This window comes from Ictalurus furcatus, chromosome 8 (genome assembly GCF_023375685.1).
Source record: "Ictalurus furcatus strain D&B chromosome 8, Billie_1.0, whole genome shotgun sequence".
NCBI lineage: Eukaryota > Metazoa > Chordata > Actinopteri > Siluriformes > Ictaluridae > Ictalurus > Ictalurus furcatus.
This window is the reverse complement of record NC_071262.1, coordinates 6,300,302-6,319,815: the sequence shown is the minus strand read 5'-3', so window position 1 is coordinate 6,319,815 and position 19,514 is coordinate 6,300,302. Positions and strand designations below refer to the sequence as shown.

General features: G+C 39.0%; 2 protein-coding genes across 2 annotated transcripts in view; both read right to left on the bottom strand.

The window, feature by feature from the left end:
• Positions 1-78: 78 nt before the first annotated feature.
• Positions 79-6,654, bottom strand: nox1 (NADPH oxidase 1). The gene is made up of 13 exons (XM_053630422.1): positions 6,285-6,654; positions 5,677-5,772; positions 5,056-5,166; positions 4,215-4,299; positions 3,314-3,504; positions 2,966-3,147; positions 2,748-2,871; positions 2,546-2,638; positions 2,219-2,460; positions 1,897-2,059; positions 1,244-1,390; positions 1,017-1,141; positions 79-934 (listed from the first exon to the last, which is right to left on the bottom strand). Exons 1-13 carry the CDS (start codon positions 6,327-6,329, stop codon positions 808-810), a joined length of 1,731 nt encoding a protein of 576 aa, XP_053486397.1. The 5' UTR covers positions 6,330-6,654; the 3' UTR covers positions 79-807.
• A 119-nt stretch (positions 6,655-6,773) lies between these two features.
• Positions 6,774-19,514, bottom strand: part of xkrx (XK related X-linked) — a 14,078-nt gene continuing 1,337 nt past the window's right edge. Inside the window, exons 2-3 of the mRNA XM_053630425.1 lie at positions 9,316-9,581; positions 6,774-8,613 (exon numbers count right to left, since the gene is read on the bottom strand). Of these exons, the coding sequence (XP_053486400.1) occupies positions 7,835-8,613; positions 9,316-9,581 (1,045 nt within the window). The 3' untranslated portion in view covers positions 6,774-7,834. The remainder of the gene's footprint in view (positions 8,614-9,315; positions 9,582-19,514) is intronic.

Sequence of the window (19,514 nt, the reverse complement as noted above, 5' to 3'; positions counted from 1 at the left end):
ACAAAAAAAGAATCTAATCTCACTGGAACACAGACAATTACATAGCTAGAATTTAATTTCATTATTGCCAAAGCTACATTTGTCGTCTTTTTTTTCTCAATAAAATAATTTGAGAAACTTGTCGTGGTTCGTGCAAATACAATACAATCAATTCAAGTGCAGGTGAAACCAACAGGAATAAGGAAATGACCAATCTCGTGTGACTAATCTAATGTGGCTGTAACAAATTAACACTTTCTAAGAAACTTTATCTTTCCCCACTTTGTCTACAATGGCAAAGTTTTCTGTGGAGAAACAGACTTGTATGTTTACTTAATGAATTCTCATATTTCGTAACTACATTGTTGAACCCAGAACACCAGAATTATTTCCTCCATAGCAAACGACGGCCACACCCAGATTAAAGAAAACACCTTAAATCCCACACACAAAAGTCTTAAAGATTTGTAGTTACATACATGCTTACAGTTGACCTACAAAATGTTAAAAATCACTTCAAGCAGATGTCTTTCAAAGTAGGATAAAGGAGATCAGTTGATCTGCAGAGTAAACACAGGCTCAATGTGATTGTGTGTGTGGGCAGATCTTAAAACTTGTACTATATTGATTAGCAGGCTCATGCTAACACTACTATAGATACATGAGGACATATTTTGTCTCTGCAGATTTATCAGTTTAGTTAGTTTCTAAATAATTTCCGGGCTCCAGATGCAGGCAGCCGTTGAGTCACTTCATAAACTCCCACTGGAAAGGGAATGGAACACGGAAGAGCTTGTCCTTCTGGTTCAACTGGTTGCTTGCAACAGTTCAGAAGTTCTCTTTGTTGAAGTAAAATCTGGTCTTTCGCAGATCAACGTCAGAATATTTCACACATTTATTTTCCAAATCTTTAGCTAAGGCGGCTGGGCCACAGAGGAACGTACCAACCACTGACCTGTAAGCACAGATAGTGAAATTGATTAAGGATATTTTGTCAGACAAACATGATGTGGTCATGTTTTAAGTTTAAGACTCACGAGGGGTTCTCTTGTCGAACTTGCTCAAATTCCTTATCCCAGTTTGGTCTTCCATAGTGAGTCTTCTGCTTCAGACCAGTAATAACATCAGTGTCTTTATCAAAATGCACCATCACGTGGGCTGCCTAGAATTACAAAATGAGTAACATCTATAACATCACAGCACGGCCTTCACATTTTGTACCGTATCTAAATGGTTTGTCTCACAGCAGATAAAACAGACATACATGTGTATGGTCCCACCCAGTGAGGTAGAGTTTGTATGTAAGAAAGTCCTTCATGCCTCTCTCCTCCATCTCCTTCTCAAGTACCTGCAGCAGATCTGCAAACCACTCAAAGGCATGTGTCTCCCTGCACAACCAATAGAAGTAAATCTGTAGGGGATAGAACCCCAAGTGAGAGATGTGCCAAGCTAACAGTAATCTGCTCAAACATGCTTTAGGCAGTGAAATATTTTCTGGTCTATAATGAGAAATAAAAGGATTATAGTCTAGCCTTATTGTCAGGTTCAAGTCCTTTAGGGCTGTAGTACTACATTCATTTAATAAGCCTGATTTAACTCATCAGTTTAGTAGTGTTAGAAAGGGGCTAAACACAACACAAACTTTGGAGGGTTGTGACCCTTCAGGAGTTTGACACATGATCTAGCTGATAGCATGATTTGAATGTTTGGCAGGTCCAGGGTTGGATTTAGTGATTTGGGTCCTTATTCAGTATTTTAACATCAATATTTAAATTTTGAGCATATGTTATTTAGCATTAATAATTAAAAATACATATAATTTGCATTTTTAGGGGCCCTTGGCTTCTGGAGTCCCAAGGCAGTTCCCTACATTTGCCTAGTGCTAAGTCTGCCTGGGCAGGTCTTGTACATTCATACCTTTCTGGTGCGTAGCTTGGGGTTGGAATCCTTAAATTTATACCAAATGGACTTCAAGATGGAAGCAAATGGGGTCACGCCAATGCCAGCGCCCACCAGCATGCTGACCTCGTAATCAAACATATCTTCACTGGCTGTTCCAAATGGACCATCCACACCTAATCTGAAACCAGATAATTAGCCTTGCTGAGATATGGAACTACTCTATAAGATTTTTTTTATTTTTAAACTTATTTGATTTACTTATGTTGTAGACAATTTTGTCAAAATGTGTTATAAAAACAAGCATACAACAGGAGAACAATTAGGTGTGCTGGCTTACTTGGGTCCCTCACTCCCCTCTGGTAAATTTTCTACCATCTTGATGAGCTTCTCTGTCCAGTCCCCGGCTGAGCGGATGTGTACGCTGAAGAAGTCCTCTTCAGGGGCTGATGTCATTGTAAATGGGTGCCATTCGAGTTGGGAGATGGCTGGACAGTTCAAAAAGACATACTGTCCAACATCCATTTTAAATCCAGACTTCACTAACTGCAGCTCCAGGACGTTGGATGGATGCATCACAATCTTAGAGTACAATTGAGACAGATCCACTGTTATAAAAGAAATATCTACTTTTACCTCTGATGCTTCGGCATTACTGAGAGCTTACCTTTTTGTAATTTACAGTCTGAATATAGCGGATAAAGCGCAACAGCCTCTCACATATGTAAATGATCATAGGACCAATCACCCACATCCAAGTCTAGAAAAGGACATTAGGAAATGGAAGTTACGCAGCAGGAAAAAATATTCCTACAAGAAAGCGGTACATTTCATACATCAGTACAGTATCTGTAAACAATTTCCTTTACCTGAGGAAATCCTCCTGCAAACTGAGGAATGGGACATTCAGGAATATGACCCCACTTCTCTGGATAATTTTTGCAGAACGTAGTGTTGTGAGGCGGGTTGGCCGACTGACTTCGAACAATGCGCCTGCATCAGATGCAAAATACACCTTAAGTAATTAATTTTCTAGTAAGCAAATACAATTATTTCGAGCAATGCCATCAGTTCCTGAATGCCTCACCCTGCCCCATGAAAGACCAGGCCTGCAAAGAAAATGATGAAGAGGTGGTGGGTGTACCAGAACACCTCATAGTAGCTTCGTCGTATCACCTCCATCGATGATGTAATCATAAGGATAAGAGCGAGGGTGATCACAACTCCTGTAAGGCCAGCAATGGTAGTGAACGCAAATAGGAGTGGTGTCTAGGATATAAACATAGTACTGCTGTTAATGGCATGCACATGCAGGCATACATAGATGTTCGAAGCATAAATATAAGTTTAAAAACTTTTAACACATTAAAACATGTTTGAAAAAAGACAGGCAGTATACTAATTAAAACACAAAATTTCAAGTGGTCAGATTCACCGTGGAGTCGGACGGGACAGGATTGAGGTAAGTGGATTCATCATCATCATCATCATCATCATCATGATGATCATCATCACCGACATCCTCATACCCAAGCATGGAGAGGTTACCAGCAAGGGGACCAAAACGTCCATGACGGCTATCAATAAACCATTCCACGTTCATCAAATGGGCAATGATGTGAACCGCTGGACAGTGAAAAAGACAGGAATTTTGTAATTCATGATTCCATTCACTCCTAATTCAACTGAAGAAACTTTCAGTAGCATGCTAAACAATATGTACAAAGCTATTTTTGAAACTATTGGCACATACTATATTGGTGTGTGTTTGTCAAGTTGCTGAAAAAAATCAAGGTGTAACTGAAATTTACAAGATATTTTGCACTGACCATAAAATGTATTTTCTCATTCTTTGAAAACATAGATCTGCCCTTATTCACATTGTAGATTTTAAAAAAAAATCATTGTGGAAAGAGAAGACTACATACAACACATAGGTACATGAAGTGGTACAGACTGAATTCAATATTACTGGCCTGGAGAAAAAACCAGTTTGTGTACCTTATATTAAAGTTGTTGTTTTGTTTTTTTTTGGAAATAATTTGCTAACTAAGTAATTTTCATCTGTTAATCTGTGATATCTCACTATCTACAATCATAAAAGTCTATTTATCCTTGGTAAATATTTAGCAATACTTGTCTTTTTCTACACGGCAGCCTAGGTGCAGATCTGGTTTACCGTCTTTTGCACGTACACTGAAAACTGAGCTGTAAAACCTTATCAGATGTAAAATCCTGAAAGGCGGTGTCTGTATTACACAATCATTGGTCAGGTAAATGGATATCACTACCATTTCCTTTTAGTTATTTATTCAGGAAACAACAACGGAGTTTACCAGTCATCAAGGCAATCATATAGGCGACCAGTTTGTGGAATGTAAGATTTTTGTCCAGCTGTTTCCGCACGGTTCGTCCACAGCACTACAATGAAACAACAGAAACGTTATGTGAAAAAGGTCACAGATTACCCGCTATCTCTAAAACACTACCATATACACACATATGTTTCACTGGGGCCAACCAATATATTGGTTTACTAAAGAATCAGCTGGTATTAAGCTTTCATAAGAAAAGTTTCCACAAGAAATCATGCTGATATAGTCTCATGAACCTGTGCGTCAACAAAAGTGATTTCAGGGCATTTGTGTACCACACTCGCCCAGACACAAAACACACATCATAAGAATCTCTCCAGACATTGCATTGTGAGAAAATTATGAGCAAAAATTCAGTTTGAAAGTACTTCAATATTTAACAGACTCTTGAAAACACATTAGTTAAATATTTAGTTACTAGTCTGAATCCACCAGGATGCAATAGCCAAAAAACCACAGGTAGTGCAGTAGGTGGACACGATAAACTATGCAACAATCTCCACAACCACAATACTCGTATTCAAATTTAAACCGAGAGGAAATTGTGTCATCTATTTGATGAGCTTTATATAAATTGTTCCTTGACATTACCAATGTAATTAGATTTACTGATTTACATTATATATTTGAATTATTTCATGATTTAGCCTAATTTACCTGAAAGTATTGGTTTTCACAATACTAAATTATATTAGCTGATATTATTTCTTATTGGAAATTTAAAACTTTTTAACTTAGTTATAGTACCAGTGACAATAATGTTTATATCAGTCAGGGCCAAATTTTCGCCCAAATAACTCACCATGAAGGACCCACGGACCAGAGACAGCAGGTTACGACACACAGGGAGGAGGATGAGCATGCAGTTAAAGTTGAGAACAGCAGCAGGAGCTCTTGCCCATGACAGTGCAGACTGGAAGCCAACACACATACAATTCTTACAATTCTGTTGAATTATCAGTCTTATAAATGCCACTTATAAAGTATTATCCACTTAGATTCAATCCAGAAGAACTGTATAGTGTGGTTTTGTAAAGCACGTTCTATACGAGGTGAATATGTCTATTAGCAATACCTATTGTTTTATTAATTTGTAGCTGATGTAAAAATGTGCATCTTAAAACATTTATTGTTCTAAAAGACATTCGGAGTCAGTAACTATGTGAAAGAAAAATCATTAAGTCAAGCGTTTTTGGGTTTTTTGTCATTCCTCTATATAGCTTGTAGACGTTGGAACGAAATGTCATTTCTCCAGGACTATTACAGTACACAAGACTACATAAAGTGCAAAGACAACAGTGTGAGACAAGTGCAGAACAATAAATACACAGGATAGTAAAATACAGAAAATAGGCTCTAAACTGTAGATGCTTTGGGTAGTGTAGTAATGTGTTAATGTGTAGTGATGTGGATGAACTCTCACCCCCAACAGCACACGTGTGTAGAAGAACCGAGGCTCCAAATCATATAACAGATAAAAGTGAACGAACAAGAAGATGTTGATGCCCATCCAGACCACCTACAAATATAATCACAAGGTTTTATAAAACACCCTGTTGTTGTCTCTGATGGAAGAAACTGCACAAAGGATTCCCTGCTAAAAAAAATCCAACTTAGTCTGACCAAAAACACAGGCTGAGCTGGTCAAACTGGTAGACACATCTTTAAGGGTTGGTAGAAGTCTGTTTTCTGATTTATCATTACTAAAGATAAATAAGTTACTTTAACAATAATAAGACAGCTATAATGGGAGTTAAAATAACTTGTCCAGCATTAGTCATGACAATTCATAAAACAGCTTTCTTCCAGCACTTACCAGCTGGCAAAGATGGTCTACCAGTTTGACCGATTGTTTTCAGCAGGATTGTGAGGAAATCAGCAGTCTGTCTAAACATTGTACACATTCTCAGCTACAGTGATGTCAGATAGTGCCTGGAACACTGCTCAACTAAACATTTCACACGTTTTAATCGCTTACTGAAGAATCCATATGTAAACTATTTCAAAACAATAGTCAATATTATATCTTACCAAAATAAAGGTTTCCAGTCCATGGTTTACAATCCAGTTAGCCATGCTTATTTAATGTTGTGTGTGTCAGAGAGAGAAATCCTCAGCTCGACTCACAGCAGGTGTGTGTGTGTGCGTGTGCGTGTGTTATAAAGTGACACTGCAGACTCCGCCTCAGGCTCCACACGGAAACCCGGGGCGAAAAAACAGGAGCATTACAGAACATTACAGTAATGACGGAGTTTTGCTGGTTAATGTGCAAACACGACACCTATAACCTAACCCATCTGACACACTCGCCTTATTCAAGCAGTTATGGAAACCTGAGGCTTGCACTCGGACATAGAAGGTGCAGGAACCACTTTGTTAGAAACTTGTTCACAAAACTGATATGCAGTTGTGTCTATAAAAACCTTGTAAGGACACACACAGACACAGCCTATTCCTTGGTTTGTTTATTCATATACATTAGAAGCTTTTAAACTGGCCATAATGATTAAATACACAAAGCAGTTAACAATTACACTGACTAAAAGTTATGACTTTGCCATTTTAAATAAAGCATTTCTCTGTAAAGCAGTGTGAAATTATAAACACATGATATTATAATCACCTTTATCCCATGCTATAATCTACACATATTATTCTCGTCACTCATGTAAACACAATGTAGGGAATCAGCTCCTCTGTGCTCCTGAAAACCCCTAACCTCTCAGTGCAGAAACAGTTTATAGCTATTCCTTTCAATTAACACAAGAAACAACACTATTCTGTAAATGAGAAAAAAAAAAAACAACTCAGTTTAGACATTCTAATTATTTTATTAATATTATATTCAAGTTACAATCAGCAGAGGCACGTGATTCAGGCACAAAACAAGCAACAAAAAAAAAGCATTAGTTTTTTTTTCTGCACTTATAATCTCCGTCATCAATTTAAATAGGCATCTATCAGGTTTATCTTCTGCATGACATCCACAGCTACGTAAAACTGAGGTAAACACTCGCACGTAAAGTGTTTGCCTTCCTCCATTACCTACAGGAAAATGATTCTTATAGGAGGCCTCCCAGCTTATCTCTGTAATGTTTCAAAGTGCACTTTACGGGAATGAATGGCTGGCTTGTGTTTTTACATAAAGCAGGGGATGCCCCAAATTATCACATAAACTCCATTCTTGAGTCAGACATCTGGCCTGCTTCCAACACACCTGGGCTAAGTACTGACATTTCAACCCTTTGTGAAGGCTATCTTTGTGAATCATCTCATTCTTTGCAACATTCTTTGGTATGTAGCAGCCAAAAAACCCCAGCTCTCTACAATCTCATTCCCTGCCAATGCACACCAAAGTAGTGAAGTCTAAAATTAGAGTAGTAAGGCTTTTTTGTTCAACAATATTTTTGGATTCAAAAATATTTGATTTCAAGGACTTTGTTCTTGAAATGAGCTACAGCAGTTTCTGTATGGCTCATACTGCCCTTATCAAGGCTCAAATGATGTTCATGATCATGGATTCGTGCAAATGTGCTAGGCTTGGGGGGGCCAGATCTGACCAAATGAAATACACGGTCATGTCAAGCTGCCTCCATGTCCTCCAAGATATCTGTTTCTCGTACCCCCAGCTGAACAGTGAGGTCTGGGTTTGGTGGAACCTGCGGAACCAGCGTATGCTCTTTTCTCCAGCAGCAAGCACAACGCAGGCAGTCTTCTACGTTATGCTTGAAGAGTTTGCGTGCCGGGTGGCAGAACTGGTAGAAGAGCAGCATAAAGAGCACAGCGAGGCCATAGCATACAATCAATTGCACAGCGAGCAGCGGCGCACACACATATTCATAGAAGTCTGACTTAAAGAAGTACCAGGCAACAATGAGTGCCACATTTTCGATGAGGCGTACTGTATAGTATATGGCCAGGCGGCTCCAGCGGGGCTGCTTCTCTAGTAGTTCCTGCTCGGCCAGGTTCAACTGCACAGCTGACCAGCAGAAGATGTTGATGCAGGCATAGAGCAGTGTAACCAGGCACAGCACCACACACGTCCCCAGCTTGCTCAAGTTCTTCTCGATGTTCTCAGGCAGTGAGGCTCTCCGTGCCCAGAACTCCACCCACGGCTGGAAGAAGAAGATGAGCAGGTTGGCCAGACCCACCAGAACCACCCAGTAGGTTAGGGCTGTGCTGAAGAGTACCAATGAGGTGACACGAGTGGCAATCTCCAAACCACGCCACAACACCATGCACAAATATGCACCAGTCTTCACGCTCACTTTGTATTCGTCATAACGGATCTGGATTGCCAACACACTGCACACCAGCGCTCCGTATGTGATTGAGATCAGGGAGATGATCATCAGGGTAACTGGAAAAATGGGAACAATTTAGTGCAAAATACTTAAACATTTTGTTGTTATTTATTAGCATTTCCAGAATGACAGTCTATCCTTACTTTATTCTTACTGTAAAACTGTGTCATTTGCAATGTTTGCAGTTTGACAAAGATTTTGTTTTTCATTCTGTTTAAACGGATAGTACTAGCTTAGGAAGGAAGGGCTGAGAGTGCCAATATGAAACAAATATGATATTCATAATTAAACAAGAGATCATTATTTTAATGGACAGTAATCAATTTAAATATGAAATACAATTAAGTGGAATATACTGAACGTAGTTTGTTTATTTTCAATGCTTATTTAATTATTTCTGAATGTAATTATTCATTTGACTCTTTCATGAGGATGTCTTTGTGCATACCATTAAATCTCTCAACATCAGCCACCAAAACCAAACGTACCATCAGATTGGATGAACTAGACCATCTTCAGGACTAACTGATATTAGGCTACTCGAAGTGGGTCGGCATCAGTAATACCAGTAATATCAGCTCAAGTAATTTGAGCAAAGTTGTTATTGAACATTTTAACGAAATATGTTAAATTTATTTTACAATTTAATTATTTAATTTGCATCATTTATTTGTTTCATAAATAAATTCCATCAGTCTTCCATTTAACTCTGGATGCTTTATATAAAAACAACAATGAAACAAATATAAAACCCTCACGTCTAGCAGGAAGGATGTATTTCTCTTGAATGGTAGCGTACAGCTGGAGTGTGAGCTGAGGTGTGGAACCGAGGAACGCTTGGATAACAGCTGTGCGTTTAAAGGCATCACGATGGACAGCCAGCTTGCGCTCTGAATGGCCGATCTCCCATTCCATGGGGGAGCCGATGGCTTTACCATTTTTTAGCTTCATCTTCCTTGTGATGGTTACGTATGGCTCCTCCTTTCTGCCTGCCTTGAAGTAAACTACCAAAGCTTCTAGACACCTGTAGGGAGGATACAGAGAAGGTCTGATCAAGTATGCAACTTGTAGATCAGCAACCACTAGTGCAAAAACACTATAACTAGAGAGTGAACACAAGTCCTGTACATGTTTCTGATTAAGGAAATAAAATAATATGTTTTAATAGTTATTGTAAGAGTCTTGGTGTGATGGTGCAATAATCACCAGTTACACTAGTGTGTAGGTAATGAGTTAAGATTACTCTTTCTTGGAGCAGAATTCTAATAGTAATTATATAGAAAATGTTTGAACACTAGATGTCGCTATGCCACAAAAACGAATGTACCATGTTCCCCGACTCTCACAGCTCGGAACGCTAATGGTGCTAATTTTGCACTCCTACATTATTGTTCCAACGCTTTTGACTAGAGACGGAGACTACAGAAAAAAATATCCTGAAAAAAAAAAGCGAACGCAGAAGATATTTAGCAAAATTAGTATTTTATTCACTGAATTCAGAGGGAAGTGTGTGTGTGTGTGTGTGTGTTAAATCTGCCAGGAACCAGTTGCTACAGTCACCTGAAAACCGAAGATTATGAACTGCCTTTTATTCAGACCTGTATGACGAGAGCACCGATACCCCAGACACTGATACCCCAGACCCCGAGACACCAATAACTACGACACGGAGACCCCAGACACGGAGACCCCAGACACGGCTCAGCTCTTTTTGGCTCCACATATGTATTTTCCTCTAATGACACTGAACAAGAGCTTACAGATAGCCTAACTGAGACGGTCACCTTTGCAACGTGCATGGGGAACAGTACATCGCTGTTCCCATTAGAATTATTAACTGGAGAGTGAAATCTGCAAAATCTTTATTTACACAACATTGTCAAGCACGAACAGAACAGTCCTACAGAAAGAACAAAACATTCCAGTGTTGGTTTCACTGTGCAGCTGTGTGCCATCAGACAGAACATGCACTCAAACATGCAGCTGATGTTTTCTGTTTAACGATATATTCCACTAATACTATTACAGCAATCGGCAATACCTGCTTTTCTTTGTACTTTAAAAAAAATGTAATAAACGACACAATAAAATACTAAAACATTGGTCTGCCCCCAACACCAATGTACATGTTAAAAAAATATCTAAATAAATAAAAAATAAAACTTCAGGCCATACACAGACTTCGTATCTCTAAGCACACAAAATCATTTCCACTCATGGCTGACAATTTTTAAAAAGGAGCCATCTGTAAAAACTTTTAAACGTAGAGTGTTTCCAGCAACCCCAATGCTGTAATCTGTCTGAATGCAATGTTCTGGACCAGGCAAAACAAACTTCCTCACTTGTTAAAAATACATACATGACAAAAATCCTGACCTGATTAACTAAAGTGGTTTTCACAAACTAACCCATGAAATTGGTTGCAAAAACAAACAAACAAACACAAACCACAAAACAAAAAGCAAGAAAAACAAACAGCTCTTGTATTATTGATGGCTACCACAACTCACATGGATCTGGAACATTTATTAGCATGTTGTCTGGAACTTCATAAAGATATATATTTTTAATGCAGAACACATTTTCACAGCAGACAAAAATCCACGAACATTGACATTTTCACCATTGTCATCAGGCTATGACGAAGTATATAAACAGCACAGTTGTGCTCTATAGGGCAAGGGAGAATTTTGGCTCAGACCTTGAAACTAAATGAGGAATGTTTATTCCTGAAACAATATCATAAATCCTCATAAGAGTTTAACAGCTGACATGAATGCATAATGGTACAATCCAAAGAAAACTGTGAAAGGAACTTCAAAATGCAGCATAAAAATTAATGAATGTACAATGTCTTTTAGTTTACAGTGGTAATCTTACAATGTACTGAATTGCTACTGAAAAAAATAGTATCATTATGTGCTGATTGGAGTACATTATTGGAGTTATGAACAATCATCCCCTCACTAGCCTCACTTTTTTCAATTCTTAAAGGGTCATGAAACCTCCCTCTTTCAGCTCAAGTCTACCTCTCAGTGTTTTTGAAAAATGCAGTTTAAATGGGCGTGGATGTCTGTGCAAAGAAGGAAGGGGGAGTGGGTGTGGCAGGGAAAGGCAGGGGAGGAAGAGGGGGGTGAGCCTTCACAACACTCACAATAAAGATGGATAGTGACAAAAAGTTTGCAGGCAGAGGTCTTCTCTCCTCCTGAATCCCCAGGGCTAAATGGAGACACAATAGCTAGAAGTGTAGGTCCTCTGCCCTATCTATTTGAACCATTAGCCCCTGGCGTGACTACGGAAGAAAACATAAAACAAATCCGGATGCAGCGTGGATGGGAGGAGTGTGTCGGAATGGTAGTTAGCTAATAGGCTTGAGCTTTTCACAAATAAAAGGCGAAGGCTCTTCCCTTCAACACGGACTCTTGTTGCATAATTTTGCATGCGGAGCTGTAATTAGCTCAAAAGGCAAATAAAACTGTCAGTTAAAGATTAGACACATACCTCCTTTGAAGGGATATAAAAGTCCTCGGGCCTGAGTACAAGGTCATTGTGTAGATGCAAACTACTTTCATGAGCAAGTCCGAAGTCCACCTTTCTCCAATTCTCGTAGCTCTCCCGAGAAAACACACTCGAACTCTTACAGCAATGAAACAAACACCTCCGACCCATTTGAACGCCTCTCTCATCTACTACATCTGTAGGAAAGCACCACGTGCTGTCAAGAATAATTAAGAGACAGCATCTTCTCATAAGATAAGAACACGCAGGCTCATGAATAATTATGAAACACTGACGCATCATGAAATACTATAGTAGACTGCCATGTCACTGCATGTCACAGGACGAGATTTTAAACCCGGAAGACGAAAGTAGCGGAAAAAAGCTAAAAATTAACCAGTTTTCTCCTACAATTCAAATTAACAGATGCTTACATTGTCTTTTATGATGTGCGATACAAACACCTCAGTTAAAATCTCAGAACATGTAGTTTAGTGTTTCATGACATTTTAAAGTAAATAAGACAAAATAAACTGCTGCTTGTTACCATGAAACAGAAAAGTCCAAAGTCCTCTGTCTTGAAGACTCTCCTGTGATCTTTACAAAAGGCACTGAAGCAGGTTATCATTATTATGCAGGTATGATAATGCAGATTGAGAAACTTACATTTTGTCTACTGAACTTATAAGACAAATGTAAATGTTTACATGATGGGTGATAGTTTTGTTGCTTTAAAAAAATCTATTTTAATGGGGTCAAATCGCCAGCTGAGCTGGTTGCTAGGTGAGTTGGAGCTCTTGTAATGCGTCATGTCAGCTGACTGCCATTTCAATGATCCCATTAAAAATTTTGCAAGAATGAATTCTTTTTATGGAGTCAGTATTATTGGGTTAATTTACCCAGTTAGGGTAAATTAGGTCTTTTAGGTCACTGTATTTCATGTAGGTTGTTTTGAATGTAACTTGACAGTGGAGTTGCTGTTTGCATAATTTGCTTTAATTTGTTTGTCTCTCACATGTGCTGCCTGACCTTCAATTAATGGCCATCTTCTCTAAAATTGTGTACCCTTGTTTAATAAAAATAAATAAATAAATAAATACACTTTGTCAGCTGTAGACAGAAGAGGAGTTGGAACAGGTTGGAACAATCATCTGCAGCAGCTTGACACCCATAAGCCACTTCTTTGAGGACTGGTAGAGAAATAAATACCTACACCTACTATAACTATAGGTGTCATTTTAATTTATGTTTACAGTCACCCAGTAGTTGAAGTGATTTTCTGATTTTCCCCACACAGTTATCAAAGGAAGGTGAGAATTCTGTCTGTTCCTTAGCCTCTAAGCTAGTTCTCAAATTAGCATATCCATGCAGCAAGTGCTGATTTATGTATTTGGTGGTTAATGACAATTACATTTGATTTATCCTGAGTAACTTTATTGTCTTATCATAACAGAAGTACTACAGAAGTACTCTGCTTGTTAGAGTGGTGAGCAATGGCGTTCTGTGCAAAGGCTGGCAGATGGTAGCATTTTACCATTTAGCTTTTGCCAACGCAGTCATTTAAGCACTTAAAACCCAAGTTATAGAATGAAAACACACAATTCGGATCATTATAATTAATAATGATTAGATTTCACTTATTTTGAGCGCCATAATGCTAAACGGGTACTTTTCTTGTTATCACAGCTAGCATATGAGCTCTGTGTCTCTGGAGCTAATTGTTTTGCATTTTACCATTAAACTTTGGCCCACATGGCCAATCAAGGGCTTGAAAGTCAAGTTATAGCACTAAAAAACATGACATTTAGCTTATGATTAATAACAATTAGATTTCCACACACTGAGTAACTTATGTTACATAGATAATCTGCTTGTTTCAGCAGCTAGAATCAGAGCGCCGTGTCTCCAGTGTGCTGAGTTGATGTTCACGTTTTGCCAGCCATTAAATCATACAATATATAGCACTAGAAATAAGTGAAATTTGACTAATTTATATATACTGATTTACAAAAATGGTTAAGAGTGCCTCTGCGGCCCAGTCATTTATTTATAGCAGGTTCTCATCGATTTTCAGCTGAAAATATTACGATTAGCATATTTAGCACAGCTACTTAGTTATCTAATGTTATTTCAAGGTGATTAATCCAAAGAATCTCCTTACCCAAATCTCTACGTGATAAAAACTTATCTACTGGATCCTTTATGTAAAGAAGTCCACTGAAAAAGCTTTGTACAGATTGCGTTTACAGACCTGGCCAGGAGCAACATAGCTAATTCGCTGAAGCACTGTCAATTTTTACCCTGGCATTATTGCATTTCATGTCTTTAATTTGTTTTTCCAACCCTGCCCCTGCAAATCCACTGTCTTCTGTTTATGCATTAAATAAACATCTTCAGTTCATGTCTCCACTCAGTTCAGAAGTCTACAGATATTTATATTGGAGTTAGGATGTGAGACATATTGCTATTGCCAGATCCAGCATTACTGTAGGAAGAATACTGCAATTACAATTTAAATGTTTTATGGGTCTACTCAAAACAGAGGTTGAACTACAACTATTCAAACTGTGGGTTTTGTTGAAGAGCAAATATAAACCAAACCATGGGTATTACTGTATTAAATAAATAAATAAATAAATAAATAAATAGCCTGAAATGGCAAATTGAGCATGTAATAAAGTGGCTAAACCTTGCACAAGCGTTATAATTTCCTGACTCAAAATAAAAGTCCTGTAGCCACAGTAAAGCAAGTCTGTACATGTCTTATTACACTGTGAGGAAGGAGAAAAATAAAACTTTTAATGGTCTCTCCAGGGTCGCATACCATTCTCATTAGCCAATCAATGATCAAGGTGCTGAGTCTTCATATAACTGCCTTTTCCAGGCAAAACAGGAGTTTTCAAACAACCCAATCTGGATATACCAAGTACCTAATTAGCCCATCTGGAATTATCACGATTTTTATTTTTGCTTATGTCTTTAAGTGATTTATTAAGTGATGTATAAAGAACATGGCCGTGGTCCTCTCCATAGGCTTAGTTCATACCTGTGAAAAACACAAATATATAAGGCATTGCTCCCACACATCTCAGACCACAAGTCACACTCCTGTAATGGAGGGCAATGGCACTGTCACTATGTTAGCTTTCTACCATCTACTAATCACCAAGATTAACTTAATTAGATTACACATCAAGATTAATGTGTTACAAGTGTTGGAATTAATCCAAAAATATGTTTATGGGTAGCAGTTACTTTAATTTCATGTCAACTTTATCTAGGTGACTTGTGAATTTGTGAAGTTTGTTCTTGTATGCCAGTAGAAATAAAGAAATCTCTTGGGTCGATAAAAAAGTATCTTTGGTATCTTTGGTCAGTCAAAAAAATGGTGGAACTCCTAATTAGAGTTCATGCCTGCCTTTTACCTTGCTGTTTAATAATTGCTGCTTGATGTATATCTGAATCAAAAAATGTTTTCCCTACATTCCCTCCAAAATCACACTCCCAGCACCAACACACTATCAGTTAGTCTAATGCACATATGTCAAACACAAGGCTTGCTGCACATTTCTATCTGGCCCGCACATTGAAATGAGTTTTAAATTGATCTTGGCCCATTTCCATAGGAACTTTTTTCATTTTTCCATATTCGCACTGCACTACAAGTCCCAGCAAGTCTTGCAAACATGCTGCATGCCTCTGATATACTTCGGGATTTTTTTATGCGTGCACTAGCGTATGTGCACAGTCGTATGCATAGCCTTTCAAAGTATACTCCATTTGACATGTACGCGTACACAGGTGGTTGACGCACACGCATTACGACAACTTGCACTACCACTCCTGGCCTACAAGAGTCAGTACAGAGCAATAAAGCAGGTTTTTTGGTGTGAAGGACTACAATAAAGAACAATCACAACAACATGAAGAGCAATGCTTGTGCAATCTCTCACCATGATTAGCACCCATATACAAATCCTTATACTCTAAGGTTAGAATTATACAAATGTGGATACTTTATAACCTGCGCACGTTTCCATCTCTTCCGAACGTTTACGTTCTTCAACTACCTAGAGAATCAATGGCCCTGGGTCACTGTTGCCACCTTGTGGAACAACTAAATAGTGCAAAAGAATTAAATGAGCGGTTCGAAAAATCAGGCGGCGTGCATACAGTACGCGTGTAATCTGCTGATGACGAAATTTGCGTCATGCGTACAGTACGTTGTTCCTAGCTTACGTGTAAAAAGTGAAGCATACTTTCTACTTTGAACATCAGGTTACCACCACCCCTCCTCTCTCTCTCACACACACACACATACTCACACACGACAGTTGATCCAGCACACTGTCTAGATGTCAAATTTAGTAATGGTTTTAACAGCAACATTGTTCCCTATTATAAAAAAGTACAGTGTTAGCTAGCCAACAGTCAGTCAGCCAGAAGATAAAGAAAAACCTGTCTGTCTCGTTTGCCAGGAGACTCTGTACGTAGCGAATAACATAAGACGTCATTATGAGACAAAACACCATGGACATATATGGGGACTTGTATAGACAGCAGAGGCAACAGAAAGTGGAAGAGATAAAGAAAGGCCTTGTACACCAGCCAACAATGTTTTCTAAAGCAAAAGCACAGAGGGATGCAGCTGTAAAAGCCAGTTAGATCGTGGCTGAATAAATAGCTATATCAGGCCGACTATACACCGAGGTGGATTCTCTGAAGGACTGCATGCTTAAAGTTAGCGATGTGCTGTGTCCTGATAAAAGACAAGCATTTGCGAATGTCAGTCTTAGCAGAAATACAGTGGCAGACTGTGTGGATGAACTAGCCATCGATCTACAAGAGCACCTCACTGAAAAAGGAAAATCCTTTAGCTTTCTCATTTGCTGTGACGGGAAAGTGCGATTCAGTCGGGACTGGACAGTTTTACGCTTTTATCGCAGAAAGGATGCCACTGCCCCGCCTACAGCTCACCCGTATGCTGTGAGTTAGGTGGTACATACCTGTGTGAACAGCTTTCCTTCGTTATGAAGATAAACATCTCACAGATCACGACTTATGGACTAGCACCTTCATTCAATTCCCAGAGTTGCAGCAGCTCAGGAGTTGACCCCAAATATTCACAAACTTGCATCAAAGAAAAGAAGCCAGGTTTCAAGTAGTAGCAAACATAACAAAATAATCCTGAAACCCTGATAAACACTTAAATAGTTTGGGCAGTTCATTAAGTGTTATTCATGATTGAGTTATGTTTGCTTTTCGTTATTTGATGCTTAAAGTCGTATTACCTATTATGTGAAGTTCATATTTGTATGAAGCAATGACTAGTTTGAGCAGCTTCACATTTTTTTTCCAACAGAAGATAAATATAAGCCATATCTGGCCCACGGATTGGTCTATTTTTTTTTTTATATGGCCCCTAAATTGACTGAGTTTGACACCCTGGTTTATGGTCACACAGATAACCTATAGTAAACTACAAGAACAATATAATACAAAACATACATTTTTGATGTCAGATGGTTTGCTGAGAGTCTGTGATCAGACTTAACTGTCCTCATTTCCACTAAACTTGGGGACCCAGTGGGATTGAAATTCATTGTAATACAGATCCTTCCAAGCGTGAGACAGCATATGCGCTGTCAGCACATGCACTATCTCTATCAGCACATGCACTATCAGGCCAAACAGCCATGTTCCCCAAAGAGGATTACGAAGCACTGGGTTCAATTTAAAGCAAACTCGCACGCTTTTATTATGCATAACATGAAATATATCCTGAATGCAAATGACAATGCCTGTCCAAAACATTCCTCACGTGCGTGTCACTGTGGAGGGTATAAACAGCTCAGTACTCAAGAAGGGTGATAACGAGTCTAAAACTGTTGGAAGCATTTCCAGTAACATGACCGAATCATGAAAGCTGCAGTCAGTAATACAGTGCCTTCAAAAATCAAGAAGGCCACCCAAGCATTTCCAGAATAGCATGAGAGCTGTAGCTGCTTGCAGCATCCCTGCTATTTACATCCTTCCACTTTTACTTTGCTCGGACAAATTTGTCCTGAAGCTGTTTCCATTTTCTCTAGAGGATTTTGTTTTGGTCAGAACTAAAAGAACACGCATTTTCATCTACTGTGCGGTCTGAGTACAGAGCTGATGACATCACACACACGCCTATAGAAACAAAGCAGTGCTGGACGAGACTCATCAGACTACAGGTCTGCCGTGAGAGCTGCCGGGGAAACATGCCTCTGCCCTTAACTCACTTCAGCAGCTTGCGTTAGAAGTGTTGCCATGACACGTTTCTGAATGCAACAACGCGTGAAATCTACTTTGCATAGGGTGTGTTGTGTGTAAATGTGTTCTGAAGAAACTACACTGCATGTAATTATTAAGCACTCCTCATGTCTACAGTGCACGAGGTGGAACCTGACCACGACCGTTGGCATTGCAGGACCGCAGACTTGGTGCAAGCTCCACCCGCAAACTGGCGGGTAATGATCACGTGACCGTGTGGGGTCTGGAAGTTCAGATCATCTTACTGACTCGATCTTTGAATCTCATTCAGTAAAGTGAACGAATACCCCCCTCAGCAGAATATAAATAAAATGTTACATGTTAAATTTTCCAACACATCTAGTACTTAATAAACTATAACAAAGTATAGGCTAATGCAGCCAAGGCCGAATTATGAGAAACAGAAATGATTAATTAATAGCTTAACTGGTCTTCAGGCTATGCACACTGTTAGTTCACCTCACCTCCAGATCCGAGTTGCTCTTTCTTTTGTCACATCACATTTGTCACGTCTGTTCCCCGGAAACAGAAATGATTAATTCACCTCTCTAGTCTTGGGGTTCGAGTCGTTCGTTCACCCGTCACGTTACCGCCCCATAGGCTGAATGCAGTGAACGAACGACTCGTACCCGAAGACTCGAGAGGTGAACGAATCATTTCTGTTTCCGGTACAGAACCTATGGGGATATTACAGCGCATGCGCGGTCAATGAACCGAATGAAATGATCGAATCACTCTCTGAGACACCTCGTTGTTCCCGAGTCATATTAAAGATTCGTTCAAAATGAACGAATCGTTCATGAACGACACATCACTACAGTTGGTACATTTAACACGTGAACAATCGGCATGTGCACTGTGTGCTTTGTGTAATTTAAGGAAGTTGCTGGCGGAAAGTAAACGATTTTGTTTTATACATGAATAAAAACAAATCCCAGGCTTGTGTAACTCCTAAAGGCTGACTGTTCAAATCATTTACACACGTTTCGGTAGAGAAACGTAATGTATAGGCTATGGATAAAGCCTAAGTGTCGTTACCCTGGTACACTGTACCAGGCCACTCTCTGTAGACGTGATGTCATTACACTTAAACTATTCTTTAACTAGCGAATTTCCCTCGTAGTTTAGTAAAAATGCGTAACTTTACAGGTTTCAGAGC

Coding starts and splice junctions, on each gene's coding strand:
- nox1 (XM_053630422.1), bottom strand. CDS start 6,329: ATGGCTAACTGGATTGTAAACCATGGACTGGAAACCTTTATTTTG. Junction 2,639..2,747: donor TTGCAGGAGGATTTCCTCAG/GTAAAGGAAATT, acceptor GTCCTTTTCTAG/ACTTGGATGTGGGTGATTGG. Junction 935..1,016: donor GTTCGACAAGAGAACCCCTC/GTGAGTCTTAAA, acceptor CTGTGCTTACAG/GTCAGTGGTTGGTACGTTCC.